This window comes from Barbus barbus (assembly GCF_936440315.1).
Source record: "Barbus barbus genome assembly, chromosome: 27".
Taxonomy (NCBI): Eukaryota; Metazoa; Chordata; class Actinopteri; order Cypriniformes; family Cyprinidae; genus Barbus; species Barbus barbus.
The window spans coordinates 27,815,045-27,837,911 of NC_136755.1; the positions used below are offsets into that span (position 1 = coordinate 27,815,045).

Genomic DNA, 22,867 nt, shown 5'->3' on the forward strand with positions numbered 1-22,867 from the left:
GCATAAATGTAAATGTGAAATAATCAGAAAGACATCAGGGTTCACTTTGTGCATATAAAATATTTATTCAGCAGATGGAAACCAATCACACAGATCCAAAACAACACTTGAAAAACAACAAAAAGATAGAAATCCATCCAATATGAACGTGTGCAGATAAAAATGAAATGAAGGGATCCCAGCTGCTGTGTCACTGCTGTGGAGAAAATACACAAGATTAATACACAACGATATAAAAATATGATTCTGCACACGAGCAAGCATGATGAAGCTCACCTTTGCTTTGTTTTGTACTGGCAAATAGAGTTTAAATTCAGCGGGGAGCTCGTCCTCCGAGTACAGCCGGTCAGAGAAATACACCCTCCTGATGCGACAGTTTGCATGAATCTGGAAGACACAAGGATGGCCATCATCAACCCCGGAAACACCTGAATCACAGTCTTTAGTTTCAAGCTATTTCTAATAACAGCTTGTGTCATGAAGGTTTGCTGACATAAGGAATTATTTTTGTATTGGCAGATTTTAAAAGCACTGTTAGTCATTCTTTCATATATGCGTGCATATATATATATATATATATATATAGAGAGAGAGAGAGAGAGAGAGAGAGAGAGAGAGACATTAAAATAATCTAAAATATATTAATTATTTGATAACTTCAAAGAAGTTATGTCGTAAAGTTTTATATCATGGTTATATGTTCTGCTGCTTAATTTATGCTTACATAAATATTATGTTTACATTTTATTATAATGTATTACCATATATGTTTTACTGTCTGCAGTGTTAAGTATTATTGAGATATTTTGAATTGGCTTTTATTTTTATATTTTTTATTTTAGTTAAAACCTTTGTAATTTTGTTGGGTGAAATATTTTTAGGTGTTTTTAATGTTTATATATATTTTTTTTATTATTAATGTGTACTATTTTTGTATTTCATTAATTCATTTTTTGTTTAAGTTGTAGTTATTTTGGTTGTAGTTATAAGTTGCTTTGGAAACTATCTGAAAAAAATTATTAACGTAAATGTTTCAGTAACAAACATGTTTTTATGGTTTTAGTTTTGATTTAGTTAACTATAACAACCCTGAATTACCAGTGTCATAAACAACAAATCAGCCATTAAATCTAGCAATTGAGCACATCTATGCTTAACTGTCATGAAAATATAACGGTTCAAATAACTGTGTTAGTCCCAAAATAGGACTCTTTATGTAAAATAGATTTTCCTCTTGATTTTGTGGTCAAATGTATTTATATAAAGCACCTTTCACAGACACAAAGTGCTCTACAGTAAAAATAAATCAAATCAAATTAAACCAGCAGTACAAATACCACAAAACTGAATACCAGCCAAACCATATTGTTAATTAAAAGCTTGTCCAAAAAGATGTGTTTTTAAAAGATTCTACAGAACCGTAGCTCTCACCTCGTCTTAAGACGTGTTCTAGAAATAGTTAAAAAAGCCTAATAACCTAAATATAACCTGAAATAACCTGGTGAAATGGGTTGGATCAGTCTCTCACCTGCACTCTCAGCGTCTCGATGTAGTTGGTGCCGTACGCCCGGCGTGTGAAATCTGACAGGTTAAACTGGATCTGATTCCAGCCGTCGTCCAGCCGCATGGGCATCGTGCAGATGAAGGGCTTGACGCGGGTCGTGCTCTGATAGTTACTCGCCCTGAACCTCCGCCGCACGTTCTTATCGTCCAGTACCTGAAGCGCATCACACATTAACACATCGCTCTTCAACTCTGAATTATCTGAAGAAACCAGTCCTCTACCTGAACTTCAAATGTGAAATACTTCTTGAGGTTTTTGATGATCATGACGAGGAAGGGCAGTTTGATGCCGAGGGTTTTCTTGGGGTCAGCGGGACACGTGATGTAGGTGGTGCTGTGGAGATCAGACACACACACACACACACACACACACACACACACGGGTCAGGTCTGATCATGATGTGTGTGTGTGTGTGTGTGTGTTCAGTGTCAGACAGACGGACAGGGACTCACTCACCTCACATTCGTCCCCTCCACCTCCAGAACCAAAGACTGGATGTCATTGTCTGTGATGCGCTTTATGTGTCCATTTCTGACCTGCAACAACATGTTCATACATAATTCATGTCTACATCAACCTCTCTATCCTTTAGGTTATTAGGTTTTATCCTTCAGGTTATAAGAGAATGTGTGTGTGTGTGTTTATTTTATTTCAGTTAACACAGACATATATATAAACAATATAACAATATAATAAACTTTATATGAATAGGTATATTTACATTTACATCTAGTCATTTAGCAGTTTAGTCATTTACCCCCGGTTTCACAGACAAGGCTTAATCTAGTTCCAGACTAAAATGCATGTTTGAGCTGTCTGAACTGAAAATATATTGCTCTGACAGATCTTATTATATGTCAGTGTCACTGTTCTGTGTCAAGATGCACATCTGTAATGTTTTCTTCTAAGGCTTTTTTGTAAAAGTTGCTTAAATATCTTAATTTAACTAAGGCCTAGTCCTGGTTTAAGATAAGCCCTGTTTGTGAAACCGGGCCTTAGTCTTATATATATATATATATATATATATATAATAAAAACTAAACTTATTTCAGCTAGTTGCCAAGGAAACATTGTTTTCATTTTGAAAGGTCTGCTAAATGACTAAATAAATAAGTTGATGTACTAACACAACTAAAATGAAAATGAAAACAGAAAATATAAGTAATAAAATAACTGAAAAATAATAACTAATTCAAACTATTAATAAACACTAAAGCATATACTATAATAATACTGCTTAGGTACTTGAAAGAATACCATAACAGTGTCATTATGGTAACTTAATGCCCAAAACCATAGTATTTTTTGCAAGAATGTGTATAATGTTACCGAAGTCATACTTTTCACAGCTAATGTAGATTAAATGTCAAATATAGCATTATTAGCAGAGCATTAGCAGCATCAGTCGATCTAGCATCACCTCCGCCGTCTGCTCACCTTCTTGTCCCAGATCTGCAGGGGTTTGCTGCCGATGCTGTAGAGGATGGACAGAAAGCCGCTCTGAAACGTGTTTTTGAACATAATCCTGCGGTTTTAATTCAATTTGATCCAAACCATGTACGGTTTATTCTGCTCTAAACGCGTCCGGCTGGATCTCTGGACTCCAGATCTCGGGTTCCGCTTTACAAATAACAAACAAACGTATGCATCAATTAATCGTCGTATCAAACTAATATCAAACTAAAGCGCTTAATAACGCGTTAAATGTCGCGTCTGGTCTGATTAATCCTCAACAGCGACGAGCTTTTTCGGAGTTTATTTGGGAGTTGCTAGGAGACGCGACCTGGTTGTCACGTCGGACACTTTGATGTTGACACGGCTGTTGCTATAGTAACGGAGAGACATCCATGGTCCCAGTGGTGCCGCTTCTCGTGCGTACATTCTTCAGACACAATGACAAAAAAGTCAAATAGAAATGTACACAAACTATTGATGCACTCTAACCAGTTTAACCATATTGCATTGAATTGCATTGCATTGATTTATGAAATGAACTAATTCCTAGATGTTTAAGGCTATTAGCATGACATAATGTAGGGAAACAGCAGATAATTATACATAATCAATTACATGAAAGAATGGAAAATTGCTTTCATGATGTGCACAAGAGACAAGATGATGTGGAGGCTGTACAAGCAGTTTTGAGGATTTCAGTTATTAATTAACTGCATGTACTTACTATATATGCTTAAGATTAGGGGTTGGTTTAGAGTTACTTGCATGTAATTATGTATAATTTATTGCCATTACAAATAGTAAGTACATGTAACGTGTAACAAGGACACCTTAAAATTAATCTTTTTGACTGGTAACATCATTCCAACTACATTTATTTTAAGAATTTGATCTAAATTGTTTGTGACACATACATTTAATAAGGTTAGAAACAATTGTCCGTAATAAAAATCTATAAAAATAAAATGCTCCTGGAAATAAATTCCAAAAGTTGAGCAACAGTCTGCTGATATCTATTCCTCATGAGTCCCAGACACACCAAATACAGGGAAAAACAGGAGGAGCTCTGACATCACTGTATTCAGAGGAAACGAAACTAACACTGGATGCCTGAAACGGTCAAGCTTTTTAAACAATAAAAGACTTTTTGAACCAGACTCTTGTGGACACATCTGAAACTCACAGGTAGGCTAAGTTATATAAATATAAGAGAGATTGTCCCAAACAGGTTTCTAATGGAAGTGGTCTGGTTTAGTAGGGTTTATGTCAGACTGGAATAATCTGAACAGAACCAAGTTTAAGCATCAAATACTCACCGTCTTTAATTTACGGCACTGAAATGTAACAGATTTGTATTTAAAGAATGTAATCTGATTGGTTGTGTAGTTTGGTGTTTCTCTCATTTTGTCACACGACATAAAGTCTAAAGAAGCAAGAAGTAAATGTCCTGCAGACAGACAGAATACAAACCTGCTACACTGTAGCTGAAAATCACATTTACATCAAATAAGATGAAATTACACTTTACTTTTTTACTTTTGGGGAAAATATCATTTTCATGTGAGATTTAAAAAAATAGATATAGTGTGTACATGATATGAATATTGTATTATGTATTATGAATATTGATTAAAGAGTCATGATGTGATTTTATGTTGGAAAAAGTGAAAAATCTGTAACTTCAATGTAGAGCAATATGCAAAACATACAGTAATTTATTTATTTATTTGTTTGTTTGTAATTAATGATATTGAGCTATTTGAAATTTGCTGATGTGAAATAATGCAATGAATATTAAAGCTGGGGTTATTCTGTTATCGTTTACTCACCATCATGTCATTTCAAACCCATATGAAACTAATTCTTCAGAAAATAAAATAAGTTTTTTTTTTATTCCAATGAAAGTCTTTTCTCCCAAAACTCTGATGCTTTAAAACGTTCCTAAACAGATTTTAAAAAGTGAATAAATGCCTAAATTACATCTGTTCATCATATAAAGCAATTGTCTCTTCAAAAGAATTGAATATGGATTTATTTTTTGATCTCTTCACAAACATGAATGATCAGACTTTCAAGGAGGGGCAGAAATCTTTCAGATTTCATTAAAAATATGTGCATTTTGAAGATGAACTAAAGTCTTATGGGTTTGTAATGACATGAGGGTAAGTATAAGATGACACAATTTTCGTTTTAGGGTTAAATCCCATTATTGCCAACCATATTTGCATCAAATTGTAAAAATCTGACTTTTGAAGTACTGTAAGATTTTACTGAAATAAACTTTCCTCACTTGGGAGCTGTTCGGGTATATAAAGTAAATTATTTATGTTCATATCTTTCCAGCAATGTCATCCTCCAGTGGTCCACTGACTGAGGAGCTTCAGTGCTCTATATGTCTGGATGCGTTCACTGATCCAGTCACCACTCCATGTGGACACAACTTCTGCAAGACCTGTCTGAATAAGCACTGGGACACCAGTCAGACCTGCAGCTGTCCGTACTGTAAAGAAACATTCAACCAAAGACCTGATCTCAAGATTAATACCACACTCCGAGAGGTTGCTGATCACTATAAAAAGAAAAGTCCTGAGAAAAAAAATGAAGTTCTGTGTGACTTCTGTGAGGAAAGAAAGCTGAAAGCCTTAAAGTCGTGTCTGGTGTGTCAGAGCTCCTATTGTGAAACGCACCTGGAGCCTCATTTCAAAGTGGCAGGTTTAAAGAAACACAAACTGATGGATCCTGTGAGTAATCTGGAGAACTATATATGTCAGAAACATGAGAGGCCTCTGGAGCTGTTCTGTAGAGATGATCGGACATGTGTGTGTCCCATGTGTGCTCTGACAGACCACAAGAACCACAACACTGTTCCTCTAGAAAAGGAGAGTGAAGAGCAGAAGGTAGAAGATTTCAACAAAACTGCTTTTTAATGGTTCATATCATTTGATCTTGTAAAACATTTTGTGAACATAAGTCTCCTCAGAAAACAGTAAAGGTGATGACACATAGGGTGACTTTTTGAGCAATGTTGCTGGGCAGTGTTGCCGTCAACGAGCAACCAGGTGAGACACAGGGCCTACAACCGTTCTAAAATATCCAGATAGAAATTTGTTGCCAAGGACGGCAGCACTGCCCAAGCAACATTGCTCAAAAAAGTTGCCTCGTGTATCATCACCTTAAATGTCTGTTATAAATGTGTCTGTGTTGATCTATGTCTATAGATGAAGATTCAAAATGAAGTACAGCAGATGATCCAGGACAGAATCAGGAAGATTCAAGACATCAAACACTCAGCAGAAGTCAGAAATGTGAGTTTAAAATAGTTTAATGAATATGTGTTCTTCAACGATGGCAATCCAAAATCTTGCATGATTTGAGCAATCGTTCAGTGAAAGACAAAGTTTAATACTTTCTTTGAGTAAATTTTACATTCCCCTAAAATTGACGTATGAGCAATGGTAACACTCATTCTTGGCTTAGCAAACACCACTAATAATTTGTTAATTGACCTGGTTCACCAGAGAAACACAGAGATGGAGAAAGCAGCTCATGTTGAGCTCTTCACTGATCTCATCCGCTCCATTGAGAGATCTCAGACTGAACTGCTGGAGATGGTGGACGAGCAGCAGAAAGCAGCAGGGAAACAGGAGGAAGAGCTCATTGAAAAGCTGGAGCAGGAGATCAGTGAGCTAAAGTTGAAAAGCACTGAGCTGGAGCAGGTCTCAAACACTGAAGATCACCTCCACCTGCTACAGGTCAGTCAACATCTCTCTGATCAGTGATAATGCAGTATGACACTCACCATGCTGAAGGATTTCTCCTCTCTCCTGCTGTAGATTTACTCGTCCCTGTGCAGGCCTAGTAACACCAGGAACTGGCCTGAGATCAGTATGGAGACTCATGAGAGACTGGAGACTCTGAGGAGAGCTCTGACTCAACTGCAGCACACTCTAGATGAAAAACTCACACAAACCGGTACAAATATTTATCATATCATTAATATAGAATGAATCTGGTTCAAGCTGCAATAAAAGTATGTGAACATGTTTTGGCTCATTATCAGCAATTATTAATACCTATTAATTTCAGAAACCATGCATGGAGGAGAAACAAAGAGAAACATTAATTTTATATTCACTCTGTGATTGTTTGACTTTTTAACTGTTTCATGAATATTTTGTGAATACATTTTCTAAGAGTATCTATGAACAATTGTGTGCAGATCCACCTTAGCAGCTCAGAATTTTAAATATTTTACCAGACAATCAAACTGATAGACATCAAGGGTTTAAAAAGCAAATTTGTTCTTTGTGAGAGGAAGGATGTATGTGTGTGTGTGTGTGTGTGTGTGTGTGTGTGTGTACTTGTTTATGCTACATTGTGGGGACAAGTGGGGAAAATGTCCCAACAAGGATAGTAAAACCGGACATTTTTGACATTGTGGGGACCAGCCTGCGGTCCCCACAAGGGAATTTTTTTTAAATAGTAAATTATGTTTATCTGAAAGTGTAGGTTTCTGTAAGGGGTAGGTTTAGGGTTAGGGGATATAAAATTGGTCAGTATAAAAGTAATAGAAGTCCCCACAATTCACAGAAACAAACGTGTGTGTGTGTGTGTGTGTGTGTTATTTCAGGCCTGCATCTCAAACAGCAGCTGGGCTGGGCTGGGCTTTAATTGTTTTTCAATTTGTTTGTCTTTGTTAGAGATTGATCAAATAAAATGTTTTGTACACAGTTCTTTAAACATGTCTTTATGTTCATTCATAAAACATTTAAAAGATCTCATGATGTTTTATTGTCATTAGTCTCTACAGAGCTGAAGTGGATGCAGCAGTATGCAGGTACAGTGATGTCTGCTCTACACTCATTTTACATTCATACAGCTTTATTTTATTTTTACATTTCAATACAGTTTTATTTTTGTACTATAGTCCGATTAAAAACTGAATAAAATATTAAAATGCCCCTATTGTGCTATTTTAAAGGTTCATAATTTTGTTTTGGAAGTCCCCTACAATAGGTCTACATCCAACCAAGGCCAAAAACCGTCTTGGGTTACTTGCGTAACCCATGTTCTCTGAGTAAGGAATGAGACGCTGCGTAGCTATGATGCATTGGGAACGCCCTCTGGGTGTACCGATTGTCTGAAGCCCTTATAGAATCACGCCAATTCATTGGCTGATGGCGCAGATGCTGTCCTCGACGTTCTTACATCGCCATCCTTATACCGGCAAACGTGCCACCTGCTCCACAGATTTCTCTGCCAAAAAAGGCCACTTGTTGGCAGCGCGAGGAGCTTGGCAGCGGACGCTCGTTCCCTACTCAGAGAACATGGGTTACGCAAGTAACCCGAGACGCTCTCTTTCATAGGTTCACTCGACACTGCGTAGCTATGATGCATTGGGAACGATAGCTAACACACCAAGCTAAAGCACTGTCGTATCTGGCCCGATGATGAATCAGATAGCATCTATGGCTGGTTCAAACGAAGAAGAATCGGGAACCAGGAGCCATGTCAAAATCCAAATTATAAAACCTGATAAAAGTGAGCGGAGAGGAACATCCTGCCGCTATACAAATATCCTCTAGGGGGACTACTCTAAAGGGAGCTTGAGAGGAAACCACACTCCTGGTAGAGTCTGCCCAAACGCTGAGAGGTGAAGACCATGCACCTCGTAAGCCAGCGAAATAGCTTCCCTCACTCTGTGACAAATTCTGTGCTTCGATGTGGCAAGCCACGATGGCCAGCACCAAAGTATACTAACAGCTGAGGAGATTGTCTCCAATGGCTAGAGCGCTTCACATAGAGCTTCAAACCTCTGACAGGGCAGAGCATGTGAAGTCTCTCATCCTCACCTGAAGCAAAAGGAAGAGGATAGAAAGAGTGAAGGGTGACCACCTGAGAGCGAAATGATGTGGTCAAAACCTAGTTTTGGAACATAAACTATATTGGTTGTAAATTTACTTTAACCAGTCCAAGGGCAAAGTCTATACACATCTCGCCGACAGAGAGAACTTGCAAATCCCCAACTTGGTCTTCCAGGATGACCAAAAAGTCCCAAGAAGGAGCTCCAAGGGCATGCAGGCCTCAGCCGCCTAACCCCTTGCATAAACGTGGAGACCAACCAATGTCTCCCCAAAGGGACGTCATCCACTCTCTCTGAGCGGCAATGGCCACAATATAAACTCTCAGGGTAGTAGAAACTGCTCACGCTGCAAGCTTTTCTTGCAGGAACTCCAGCACTGGACCTATAGGGCAGCTGACTGGGTCCACCACATGGGCAAAGCGCCGTGACTCAAAAACTTTCCTCTTGGAGGAATACAGCTTCCCTGTGGAAAAAGGCTCTGGCACTAGCAAAGGCCTCCTAAACATCTGCAGGAAGACTAGAAACCAAAGCTGGTAGCCCTAGAAGGGGTATACCCACAGCTTACAGATCTCAGGTTGAGGGTGCCAGATCTTGCCCTGAAGCTGAGATAGCAGATCTTCTCTGATGGAATCTCCTATGGAGGGTGATCCAGAAGATAAATCAACTCAGAGAGCCCCATCTGGGACGGCCAGAACTGGGCTATGAGCAGGAGACGAATCCCTCTCTCCTTCACCCTGCTGCACAGGACTGCCGGAATCAGCTTTCTACAGGCGGAAACACATACAGTCTCAGGTTCGGCCACGGATGAGCGAAAGCATCTATGCCCAGTGGTGCTAGGGAACTCAAGGAGAACCAAAGTGGGCATTGGAACGACTCATGCGACGCAAAGAGGTCCACCTCAGCCCTGCCGGACAAGTCACAATTTTGGGCTACCGTTCGGCGGTTCAGCATCCATTCCCCCGATCTGAGCTTCAGTCTTGACAGAAAATCGGCTGCGGGACATGAACCATCTCAGGGAGAGAAGCCTGCCTTGGGCCCAAAGGAGAAGACGGAGCGCATGTCTGTCCAGGGTGCGTGACCGTGAACCTCCTTGATGGTATATGAGAAACTACTGCGATATTGTCTGTCCTGACAATCACGTGACACCCCCTGTAGTGACACCCCCAAACATGATGGCCTAGCTAGAAGTGGGTCAAGCATGCATTAAGGCTGGAAATCCGGGAAGGAGCCAGACGGGCCTTCATCTGAACGGAATCCATGTGAACCCCCAAGAAAACACTCTGCTGTGAGTGGGTGAGTGCGTTCTTTTTGCTGTTCATTCTGAGGCCAAGAAGCACTCACAGAAACATGATGGCCTAGCTTGAAGCAGGCCAAGCATGTGTTGAGGCTGGAAATCCGGGCAGGAGCCAGACGGGCCTGCATCTGAACAGAATCCAAGTGAACCCTCAAGAGACAGTCAGATGTGAGGGGGGGGTCAGAAAATCCCTTAAGCATTCTTCTTAGGCCAAGAAACAGAATGCGGTGAAGGAGAACATCCCTGTGGCAATTCACTAATTCCCTGGAGTGGGCTAAAATGAGCCAAATATAATGGTAATGTAGTATACGGTGCCAGAGCAGCATCTATGCAATAGTGAGAGTCCTTGGTACCAAGGCCAGGCCAAAGGGAAGAACCTTGTACTGGTAGGCCTTTTCCCAAAGGCAAACCTGGGGAACTTACTGTGTTGTGGAGCAACCCGTGTGGGGTGCTGAGATGGCCCGGAGGGAACATAAACATCCTCTACGACTGAACGATTACTGCACACCGAAACGCACTGGCGGCGGATGTGACAGAAACTAATTAGAAGAGCATGTTAGAACTTCTAACTTAGAAGTGGGCAAAAACGTACGAACGGTCTGTTCCTGCTTCCCGAAATTTTGAAGAATAACACAGAAAAATCTGTTAAAACAACAACCAGTTTGTTACAAAAAGAAATACTAAATAATATAGTAAGACACCAATTGCAATATAAAAGCAGCAAAACGAGCGGTATGTAATTTGTAAACGCCTTTTTTTTTTTCTTCTTTTTTTATAAGTATGGCTGCTTCCAGGATCTGGAGAACTCATGATGCAGATCGCTGAAGAAGGGCAACTTTCTCCACGCAGGCCTCAAATTTAGGCCGCTCAGAAACTGCTTGTCGAGTTTAAACGACTGGGATTCGCGGGGCTCGTGGGGCCAATCAATAGAGAGCTTCCCTGAGGCGCACGCCAGCACATGTATAAGCTCTGAGTAGGCCGCGTTTCCCCACGACGGGGAAAGACGGACGACTTGAACAGAATATACATTTAGAAGCCTCGTAAACCACATCGCACGTGTGTTAAAAGCCCAAACATAAAGTTAACACGCTTACCGTGTGGGTCGTTGCTCGCGATGAAGCGAGAACACGGTGGCTGGCAGCGACGAAAATCCATGCACTCCAACGCAAGGAGAACAGTGTTCCACTATTGCAGTCGCCGAAGTGCAAATGAAGAAAGCTCAGCGAAAAACAGTCCGAATATCGGGCCAGAAAAACCGCACCAGAAGGGATAATATGGCCACTTTGTGAAGGCAGAGAAATCTGAGGAACAGATGGCTCATTTGCCAGTATAAGGATGGCAACGTAAGAACGTAGAGAACCACGTAAGAACCACATTATGCAGATTTGTTACAAACTTGCGTAGCTTTGTGCAGGAAACAAGACTTAATTTACTGACGACTTGTTTTGGCAGTTCAGAATCGGTTCTTTCTTTTGATAGACAATAACATTCTGCACGTTGATCTTTGAAACTTTGCAGACCTTTTACATTCACAAACAGCTTTAACTGTCACCCCCCCTTTTTGAAAACTTTTTGAAAGTGCACTATTTAAAGTTCAATTGTAATAATTCATGAATGCTTTTGAATACAGACCTAAGATTGGTCTCCTTTTAAAGAAGACAATCAGCAGATTATTGCAGAAGTGAAATAATTTTAAAAAACGAAAGTAAAAAATAATTATAAAAGTTTAAATTTACTGTAAATAACATGTACGATACTATTATTATTATTATATATTATATAAAATAAATATTTTACAAAATATATTTTAGTCCAAATTTGGCATAAAATTGAGGTTACTATGCCATTTTGTTTAGGCGTTATACCACAAACAGCCACCGGGTGCCATTTAAACCCCATTTAAGTTTTTTTTTATGCACTTTTCTGTAACAAATGGATCAATTTCTCTCTTACTCCTATCACGAAATAACCACCAAATATGGAATCTTGAGACTTTCCGATGATATGTATTTTGTCAAGATTATAAAAAGTTTTGATTCTATAAGACCGTAATACATTTAGAATATGACACCTCCCACTAAGGGGGAGGAGCCCGCTAAAAGATTTTAAAGTACCATTTCTATGGTGACGCAATATCCGATTTCAAAACGGTTTTCACAGGATGAATTTTGAGATTTTAAGCTTTCAAATGATATATAATATATGATGATTACTAAAACATGTGATTGGAAAAAAAGGAAACAAATATAATTTTTGTGTCAAAGGTCAGCGCTCCTATTATGGTGTATATGTTTTGAGGTGCACTCTTGTCATAAATTAATCTATTACTGCTCCTACATATTTTTTTCTAACAAACAGTGGTGAAATATCTATTTAGGAGTCTTGGACCTTTTCAATGATATATAGTTTGTCATGATTAGATTAGGATTTAATGGTAATATATTGAAGTAAAGTTAGGTGTCCCGTATACGGGACGGTGACAGTTAATTAAACACCACATGGAAGGTAATTTCTGAAAAGGCATAATAGGGGCACTTTAAAACATCATAATCTCAAAATCTGTCTACTGTAAAGTTGTGATTCATATTCTTTGTTTTCTCAGTGGATGTGACTCTGGATCCTGATACAGCTCATCCTGATCTCATCCTGTCTTATGATGGAAAACAAGTGAGAAACGGAGACAGTAAACAAAAGCTCCCATATAGCCCAAAGAGATTTACTTGCTGTCCAAATGTCTTGGCAGAGGAGGGATTCTCCTCGGGGAAGATTTATTTTGAGGTGCAGGTGAAGGGAAAGACTGAATGGGAATTAGGAGTGGCCAGAGAATCCATTAAAAGGAAGGGAAGGATCACACTGAGTCCTGAGGATGGATTCTGGACTGTGTGGCTGAGAAATAAGAATCAGTATGCAGCTCTCTCTGTTCCCTCTGTCCCTCTGTCTCTAAGAGTGAGGCCGCAGTGCATCGGTGTGTTTGTGGATTATGAGAAGGGACTGGTCTCCTTTTATGATGTGAAGTCCAGCTCTCATATCTACTCTTTTACTGGTCAGTCTTTCTCTGGCAAACTCTATCCATATTTTAGTCCATCCTTGAGCTTTAATGGTAGAAACACAGCCCCTCTGATCATCACACCTGTCAATTAAAATCAGTGAATTTACACTCTCAGGCTGTGTCAAAGCATTTTTAGCTGAAAATAGCCAGTTGTGGGCACTTAAATGCTTAGGAGATGCAGCATTTAGCTAGGCACACGGTGAGTGAAATGTTCCTGCGAGCATTATTTTTTATATCAATAATGAGATGCCAGAGTGATTCCATTATATAAGAAAGGGAGTAAACTAGACCCTGGTAATTATAGACCTGTCTCAATTCTTGGGTGTCTGTCAAAGATAATTGAAAGGATTATTTTTTGAACAGATTGATAATTACTTAAATTCACAAAACCTACTTTATGAGTTCCAGTCTGGCTTTCGGAAATCACATTCTACGGATTCCTGTTTATTGTTTTTAACGGACTATATTAAAAAGGAGGTAGATAATGGAAACTTCTGTGGCATGGTCATTTTAGACTTACAAAAAGCTTTTGATACGGTCGACCATGGTGTCTTAATGTATAAATTGAAAGCCATGGGTTTTAGTGATTTAGCACAGAAATGGGTGGGCTCCTACCTGGAGAATAGAACGCAAGTAGTGGACATTGGGGGGAAAATGTCACAACCAAAAGGCATGGATTGTGGGGTACCTCAAGGGAGCGTTTTGGGTCCACTTTTCTTTTTACTATATATAAATGATCTAAAGTCTGCTTGTTCATGCAGTGTTTTTTTATTTGCAGATGATTCTGCGATGGTTGTTTCTCACAAGGATAAAAATATGATTGAAAACAAACTTAGCTCAGCACTTCTGAATGTTAGTATGTGGATGGTTGATAACAGATTATCACTACACTTAGGGAAAACTGAATCCATATTGTTTGGAACAAAGATAAAGTTAAAGAAAGCCTCTGGTTTTAAGGTTCTAGCTGGAGATATTGTAATTACTGCCAAGGAATCAATCAGTTATCTTGGATGTATGTTAGATTGCAATTTATCTGGAGTAGGTCAGGCTCATAAGGTAATTACTAAAGTAAATCAGAGAGTTCGTTTTTTGGCCAGAATATCAAAGTTTTTGGATGAGAAAACAAAGCTAATTCTGGCAGGAGCTTTAATTCAGCCATATTTTGATTATGCGTGTGGATCATGGTACAATGGTGTCACAGGGAACCTGAAACATAGGCTTCAGACGTCTCAAAATAAATTAATAAGGCTTATTTTAGACCTCCCCATAAGAACTCATCTGGAATCTTCCCACTTTGAAAGAGTGGGATGGTTGGAAGTTGAGGATCGTGTGACGCAGATGCAGCTGGGTATGGTACATAAAATTATTAATGGAGATGTTCCTAAATATTTTAGAAATTATTTTAAAAGAGTAAGTGAAGGTCATAGTTACTCCACTAGGGGTAGCTCAACAGATTTTGTACCCCCCAGATTTAATACAAATCTGGGCAAACAGTCTTTTCTTTATGCTGGAACTATCCTTTGGAATCGGTTACCTGTTACACTAAAGACAGTACGAAGCATAGGTAGTTTTAAACAGGGTTTGAAAGTATGGCTTAGATGGCAATTATAGTTTTTATTATAATTTAGGCTATTTTTTTTTTTTTTTTTTTTCGTATATATGAATGAATTTGTTAAATGTATGAAAAATGATTGATGTGTGAATTGCTGTAACTTGTCCTTTCCCCTTGTCCTTATAGGGACCACAATGGAAATAAATCTTTGGGCTTTATTGTGTCATCCCTGACTATTTATGTATTTTAATATATGACACAGAGTACTGTTTTCATATTTTTATATTTAAGTGGTCAAATAAAATCAATCAGATGTCATCTGGTCCAGACATGGATACCTGGAGAACAGCAATATTTACTTCACGAGGTCACACTTACATGTATACTAATAAACAGAATAAAGTTTATGCATATTTGGCGTGCTGTCCGAGGGGAGGGCTCCGAGCTCGGAATTTTGGCCCGAACCCAGAGTACCCCCCCTACAGGTTAGGACAGGAATAGTTATAAGTGCAGAGAAGGGGTGGCGGAGGGATGCTTGAAAACTGCCAATGAACAGAGGTAAGTTTGCTGTGTATATATACACGCCTCTTATCTTGTTAAGTTGATTACTGATTGTTCTCCTCTCGTGTTAATTAGGTTAATTATATGAACATGCTCCTCCCGAACTTTGTTAATAAAACATAATTTCTCCACTGTTGTTCAGCTGTTGTTGAAGTATGTGACGCGACGATCGGTGATATTTCTCCCACCCCTCCTCCACTGTGATTGGGTGGCTGGGTAAAAAGTGACAGTGATGTATGTTGTGATTTTACACAATTTTTTCAACTCTCCGGCAGAAAAAAACAACACCTCACTGCCTGGCCATGCAGCAGCAATTTTCAAATATGCGGCGGTCCCTTTGAAAACAATTGAAAAACTATCCTCAGTCCTTTGGTGGAGACAGTTTTTTGTAAATGTGTTATAATTACATAGTTTAAAGGGCGGCGGACAGTGACATGGAATAGAAGAAATTGTTAAATAACGTTTTTTTTGTTTGTTTTCTTTGCACACAAAAAGTATTCTCGTAGCTTCATAAAATTACGGATGTCACATGGACTATTTTAACAATGTTTCTGGGCCTGGGAGCATTTCAGTTACATTGCTGTCTATTGAGGGATTGAGAGCTCCTGGATGTCATTAAAAAATATCTTAATTTGTGTTCTGAATATGAACGAAGGTCTTGAGGGTGAGTAATTAATGACAGAATTTTCATTTTTGGGTGAACTATCCCTTTAAATGTAATAAACCTTTTTTTTTTCTTTTATATATATTTTGGAATTAAATGTCAGTTAAATTGGATGTAAAATTGTGCAACATGGTTTACATTAAAATAATTACATCATCTGAATAAAGACATACTCATTTCTACAAATGGATTTGTTGACTTTATTTTGTGTTACAAAACAAAAATTGACATTATTAATGTGCTATGTGCTAAAAGTCACAATAGCCTATTTCCATGGCACAGTACATTTTTACAATAATGATATATTTGATTATTACTGAATTGAGTTAACATACACAATGGCAGAACGATATTTAATTTATTGTATGTTGGTTTCAAACATAGGCTTTAAGCCATCTATACCAGAGTTCATTTACAACATTAAGCTTCTCTGTACTGAAAGATAATATATCTGTCCCGCTTTTGTTGCAGAGCAATTAGTAATATGTAATGTTTATATTATTATAAACCATTGTTTCCTTTATGCAGTTTTAACAGTGTAAACCAAAATAATACTCATTAGTTTTGCACAAATAACCTAGTTTCTTCAAAATGCTGATTTAAAGTGTAACTTTCAACCCACTTTGTATTGTTTTGTGGTACCAATGCTCATTTGTCCAAGAGTAAGCATTATTCATTTACATATACTATAATAAATATAAGATATAGGACATAAGATAATGCATATACAGTATAACATACATTTTTACATATCCCTGGCAAAATCTGTAAGTCTTGATGATTTAGCTTGATCAAGGTTGTACTTAATAAAAAAAAAATATGTATGATCTATTTACTTTTGTTACTTTTATGATGATAAACCATACATAAACATCTGAGCAAAAGTGTATAATCCTTTAAATTGCATTTAAAGCCACCATGAAATCAAAAGGACAATTCTTCTTACTAGAAAATTAATTTGTCCTCATAATCTTTTATCATAATAACTTCCCCTCCCTCTTCAATAACATCTCTTCTGTTAACTGTTGCAAGGGTGGCACCAACCTGTCACTCACATGCGATCCACCAATAGCAAACCACAGCTATCCAACCATCCAATTAACTCCCCATGAAATCCCACCCTACATTTGCTCTAGTTCCAGAAGCTGTTTCACTCCAATACAATAAACGTCACAATAGGGAAGAAAAGACTATTGCAACTTCCACTTCATGTTACATAATGAAATACCAGTGGATTTGAACTGAAATCATCCATCTGCATTACAGTAATCACATGCTCGCGAGACACAGAGAAGCATTTGTTCCCCCGAATGAGTTGGTGAGAGCGACTCTGCGTCCGCTGGAGCTCCAGGTCTGCGCTGTGCAGGGCACATAGTTCAGGTCGAACTCTGGCTCGGTGCGGTCCAGGTTAAGGGTGGGCGGTAGGATGCTGTGGTGACAGGCGAGGGCAGTGAAGGCGGCCTCCAGCGCACCGGCAGCTCCCAGCAGATGACCGCTCGCTCCTTTAGTGGAGGACACGGCCAGTGAGTATGCATGCTGCTCAAACAGTCTCTTAATGGCGGTGTTCTCCGCGGCGTCTCCTAGGGGCGTGGAGGTGGCGTGAGCATTGACATATGTCACGTCTGAAGGAGACACTCCAGCATCACGCAGAGCAACAGACATGCACCTGAAACACAGCAGGAGAAGCAGCATAATTCAGGATCACTACTGGATGCTCTCGGGTTTATTCAACGCTTGAAGTGTCAACTGCCTTCATATATTTAATAAAACCCTAAAATTAAGTATATATGAAAATTAAATTAAATGTAATAAAAAATATGAAAATATTTTATTTCTGATTAATCAAAATGCACAGTACTTTTTTAAAAATAGCAAAAGTATGAGGAACCTCTTTGAACGGTGTTTTATATTTGTAATATTTTTAGGTTTAATATTCGGTTTAATATATAATGTTCTGTAAAACCTGTTACCAAACAATGTTTTTGAATTTTGAATAATTTTCTTAAATTAAACAGTAAAATGCTAATGAAATGACTCTCAGAGCAGCTGGAGATGATATTCATGTGTTAATATCATCATATAGTGAGATGGCAGACGATGAAAACACACGTCCGCGCTTTAGTATGTGTGTAGTAAACAAAACAGTGCGTCCCACCATTCATTGTGGAAATCATGGCGCCTTATGCGTGAAATGCTTCCACAGATTTATAGTATTACTATAGCATTTCACCTGAGCATTACGAATCATGCGTATGGCTTTGTTCTTATCTCCGCGATGATAAGCACTGAACGAATGACAGACTTTCTGTTGTAACATCGTGCAAGGTAAATAAGGGTGACATCTAGTGGAGAAGACTAATGATAAGAATCACATGAATCAGATCTTGTTTTAAATGTGTGCTGAAATAAATACTGGAAAAGATCGATTCGCTGCTTTTGAGAATCGATATCGAATCGATGTCATTAAAAAAAACGATTAATCGAAAAATCAATTTTTTTGCCCAGCCCTACTAATAAGTGTACATAAAGGGCTGTATGTCATTATTTTATTCTGTATACAATCTCTTTAAAACTGCAGTTTGTAACTTTTGCCTCTTTGTCGCCATCTCTGTTTGAATATCTGGAATTGCAGTTTCTTGCAGAATTATCTTCCGTGCGTAGGGTTGTGATCCGGTGTTGTGCCGAATTCTGACCCCTGCCAGATTATTACCCCCCTAGTATTGGTAGGTTTAGGGTTAGGTGTGTGTGTGTGTGTGGGGGGGGGGGGGGGGGGGGGGTGTTAGGGGTGGGGTTAGGATTAGGCAATCAGGTAGCGATTTCAACGAGGGGGGTAATAATTTGGCAGGCAGTCGAAAATTGGCACAACACCGGCACGGCTCCAGCACGGATGAATGTTTTGAAGAGTATGTGTGGCTGTCAGTCACCGCACCGGTGTGGATACTGTACTCAGGAATCACAGATTCTAGCCTATGTCTTGGACTATATGACCGAAATCAGAATTTTCACCGTATATTGTCATCTGAACAAGTAAGTAACAAGTCTGCCACGTTTGTTCTGCCCAACTGAGGAAAAAAACATTATCATAAATTGCGCTGCCAATGGGGATTAAATCTAAAGATTGGTTAGCTCATATCAAATCTAACTGTGCAAAGTATTATCATTGTTATACTTTATTCTCAATTTATTAATGTTAACAACATCAGCATCACGTGACAATGAGTAAAGTGTGTATTTGCGTGTAGATTTCAATCTCTGTATAGTGTATAGTGCATAAACACATAATCCTTTCTGGATTACAATCCGCCATCAAAATGATAAATTGAATTATTCTAGCTGCTGTGAGAAAAGGCTATAAACGATCCTCACGTGCGATAGCCTACTAGCCGGGACAACTTCTTTATGTTTTCAGACGTGATGTAATGACACGTAATGTCGAGTGCCATGCTCAAATCTCCTGCGAAAACCTACCCGTACCACTCAAATTAGAAAACATTATTATAAACTAACCATTGTGAATCGGGCTAAAGTAAGGTGATAGTTTTGAACACTGGCTGGTTATGTACTTTCTCAAATATTTAGTCCGGATAATTTTTAACCAAAAAAGTTACGGACTGCAGCTTTAACTTTTAACTTTTTTTGTTTTTTTTATCTTTTGATAAACCATCATCTATAATTGCATATTCTATAATTTAATAATTCTATAAAAAAATATTTTCCAGTGTAAAACTGGACATCACTCATTTAATATAAATACATTTCTTATTTAATATTTACTTAATTTTGTGTGTATGCATGTATATATACATATATATATATATATATTAGGGCCGGGACTCGATTAAAAAAATTAATCTAATTAATTAGAGGCTTTGTAATTAATTAATCGAAATTAATCGCATTTTAATCGCATATAAATATTTGACCTGAGAACAGTGAGAAGTAAGTTTTTTTTTTGAAACAGAACGCTAGTTGGTGCTCCAGTATAATCGGTCCGCCGAAACTCATCCAGTGAGAAACGTTCCGCGGTGCAAAAATAAGTGCGATTAAAATGCGTTAAAAAAATTTAACGCGTTATTTTTGTGTAATTAATTAATCTAAATTAACGCGTTAAAGTCCCGGTCCTAATATATATATATACACACACATTTATTGAAGAAATTTAAATGTAATTTAATCTCCTTAAACTATGTAATTCTGTTTAGTATTTATGTTCTTTATTCTCTGTCATCAGTTTAAGTTTAGTATCATTGATACCCAATTATAATTTTTCTCAAAATATTGTATTAGATATGCTGTTAGCATTTTCTATTTTTGCTTTAATTGTAGTATTTTTTTTTGTAATTTTGTTGTTTTGGCATTTTATAAGAGCTTTTTGTCTAAATCTATGAATATATATCTCTATAGAATTTATTAATTTTATTTATTAGTTTTAGTTTATTATTTATTCTTAGTTATTTTAGTATTTCAACTTAAGATAATAAAATAAAATAAGTTACAGTTTATTGTGTTTGATTTTGGATACCATTTGTTGTATTTCAAGTAACGAAAATGTATTATTATGGTTCTAGTTTTAGATAATAACCCTATCTGTCCTCAAATAAGGTTTTATATAATTTGTGCTGTGTAACGTTGCAATCAAAATAGTGTAGTGTTTATTTGTATGCTATTGGGTAAAACTGTATTACCGAAAGGCTCCGTCTCCATCTGCGGTTGGAGCCGTGATGTGGCTGGCGTCTCCAGAGAGCCCATATCCCAGCACCTCGGCGTACACCCGCGCACCCCTCTTCTCTGCGTGTCCATACTCCTCTAAAACAAGCACGGCCGCCCCTTCTCCCATCACAAACCCCTCTCTGTCTGGATGAAACGGGCGTGAGGCGAGTCTGGGCTCCTGGTTCCAGTTGGTGCTGAGGGCCCGAGCACGAGCGAACCCAGCGATGGACAGCGGACTGACGCAGGCCTCCGTCCCACCGGCGAGCATCACCTCGGCATCACCGTGAGCAATGAAACGGGCGGCGTCACCGACAGCGTGAGCTCCCGTAGTGCATGCGGTGGACACGGCATGATTGGGACCCTTGAGTTTGTGTTTGATGCTTATGTGTCCTGCGGCCATGTTGACCAGGATGCGAGGGATGAAAAATGGACTGACTTTGCTGTAGCCGCGCGTTTGAAAGGCAGAGGCCGTCCGAGCGATTTCCTCCAGAGACACCATACCCATCCCGACCGCCACACCGGTGCTCAGCTGCTCCTCAGGGCTTCTGGGATACCATCCGCAATCCTCAAGAGCCAATTGAGCAGCACCGATGGCCATAACCGTGGCTGGAGACATGCTGTTGATCTCTCCTTTGGACAAAAACGCCTCTTCGTTGAAATCTCCATGTTTATCTCCTCGCGGCACGCGGGCCGCCACCTTACACGGGACTGTCTTATACTCCTCTGAGTCCAGAGCAACCAAACCGCTTTCTCCACCAATGAGACGCTGCCACGGCAGAGCACTTCCTGTCCCAAGAGGAGAAACGAGTCCGATGCCGGTGATCACCACCCTCCTGTGATTCTGAGCTGCTCTACTGTAGCGTCTCAAACACATGCAGCTCTTCAAAGTGGACAGAGAGCCGCCATATAGTCTCAGTAACATCTTCTGACAGCATCTCAGAGACATTGTGACTGAGACCACATCAGACCTAATAATGAAAAAAGAAGTAGTTCATTATTACTATTGCTGCGGTCTAAGTTCATGCCACATATCATAGTAAAAAAATCATGATAAAACAACAAGAAAATGTTTTTTTTTTAATCTATTTTTTCTAATTTAATACAATTGTTTAATAATAACATTTGAGCGAATAGTGAAAACACATTATATACACATTATATATATATATATCTGACATGCTATCATATTATAATATCTATATCTTTATTAGCATACATATGATCATATCATCTAAAACTATCTGTCTCTAAATGCTGTGTCGCAAAATAAAGCATGACATTTTAATGTATTAACGTTGTTATAGATGCATAGATTTAAAGCACATCAAATATTTTATTCTAAAATCTTACATATACGCTGTTTAAATAGGTTTAGATATAATAGATATGATAATATCATGTCATTTTGTCTCAGTCGTCATTGATTGAAATGTCAACTACTCAGACATCTTTATTAAAATCTATTATATATTAAAAATTATATATTAACTACATATGTAATGAAGTATATATTAAAATGTTTTTAAAATGTTGACTATGCTTTCAAACAAAGAATAACCTTGAAAGATAATATAACTATCAAGCTCCATTCACTCAGCATTACGCACTGAATATTGTAATGCATGAATTGTCATCTATCCACTTAATTAACTTAAATTTCACACAGAATTATAACAAACAAGTAATTAAACTCAAATACGCACTTGCATGCACGTGGATTCAGCTGTGGCAAAAGTAAACAGACCAGACGCAGACAGCGGCTGACTTCCGGTTCATGGGGATTTCTATAATAAAAGTCTCCAGATTTAGTGCTAAAAGTCCTCGTTTGATGGATCAGAAATCGCGATTTACGTACTCTAATCCAAATGAATAATTATTAATATTAATGTGACTAACAATAATAGTAATAATAATGTATTTTATTAGATTATCTATATTATGAAATTATAAAAATGAGTAAATTAACAACAGGTTGAGGAAATGTAAGCAGTGCCCAGTACGCTGAGGACATCTACTGGGTAAAGCCGTGTTAATGCAATGAGAAAGAGCAAAAATGTACAATTAAGTGAAATATTAGTACGTGCCATTTGTATTAATTTGTAGCACTTATTTTGTGCACCAACATTTTTCAACAACACTTTTAAAGAGACAAGAA

At 38.3% G+C, this 22,867-nt stretch overlaps 3 protein-coding genes across 3 annotated transcripts; 1 reads left to right on the plus strand and 2 right to left on the minus strand.

Moving 5' to 3' along the window:
- Window positions 1–42: 42 nt before the first annotated feature.
- On the minus strand, window positions 43–3,376 carry LOC306846737 (cilia- and flagella-associated protein 20). The gene is made up of 6 exons (XM_079380320.1): window positions 3,002–3,376; window positions 2,021–2,100; window positions 1,786–1,897; window positions 1,529–1,717; window positions 277–387; window positions 43–196 (listed from the first exon to the last, which is right to left on the minus strand). The coding sequence occupies exons 1-6, from the start codon at window positions 3,083–3,085 to the stop codon at window positions 191–193; spliced, it is 582 nt and encodes a 193-aa protein (XP_079236446.1). The 5' UTR covers window positions 3,086–3,376; the 3' UTR covers window positions 43–190.
- A 717-nt stretch (window positions 3,377–4,093) lies between these two features.
- Window positions 4,094–16,185, plus strand: LOC306847226 (E3 ubiquitin-protein ligase TRIM39-like). Its single transcript, XM_079381057.1, has 7 exons — window positions 4,094–4,204; window positions 5,363–5,916; window positions 6,238–6,324; window positions 6,538–6,771; window positions 6,853–6,991; window positions 7,821–7,856; window positions 12,779–16,185. Exons 2-7 carry the CDS (start codon window positions 5,365–5,367, stop codon window positions 13,315–13,317), a joined length of 1,587 nt encoding a protein of 528 aa, XP_079237183.1. The 5' UTR covers window positions 4,094–4,204; window positions 5,363–5,364; the 3' UTR covers window positions 13,318–16,185.
- On the minus strand, window positions 16,184–22,464 carry LOC306847227 (3-oxoacyl-[acyl-carrier-protein] synthase, mitochondrial-like). The gene is made up of 3 exons (XM_079381058.1): window positions 22,416–22,464; window positions 20,688–21,680; window positions 16,184–17,668 (listed from the first exon to the last, which is right to left on the minus strand). The coding sequence occupies exons 2-3, from the start codon at window positions 21,656–21,658 to the stop codon at window positions 17,272–17,274; spliced, it is 1,368 nt and encodes a 455-aa protein (XP_079237184.1). The 5' UTR covers window positions 21,659–21,680; window positions 22,416–22,464; the 3' UTR covers window positions 16,184–17,271.
- Window positions 22,465–22,867: the final 403 nt, after the last annotated feature.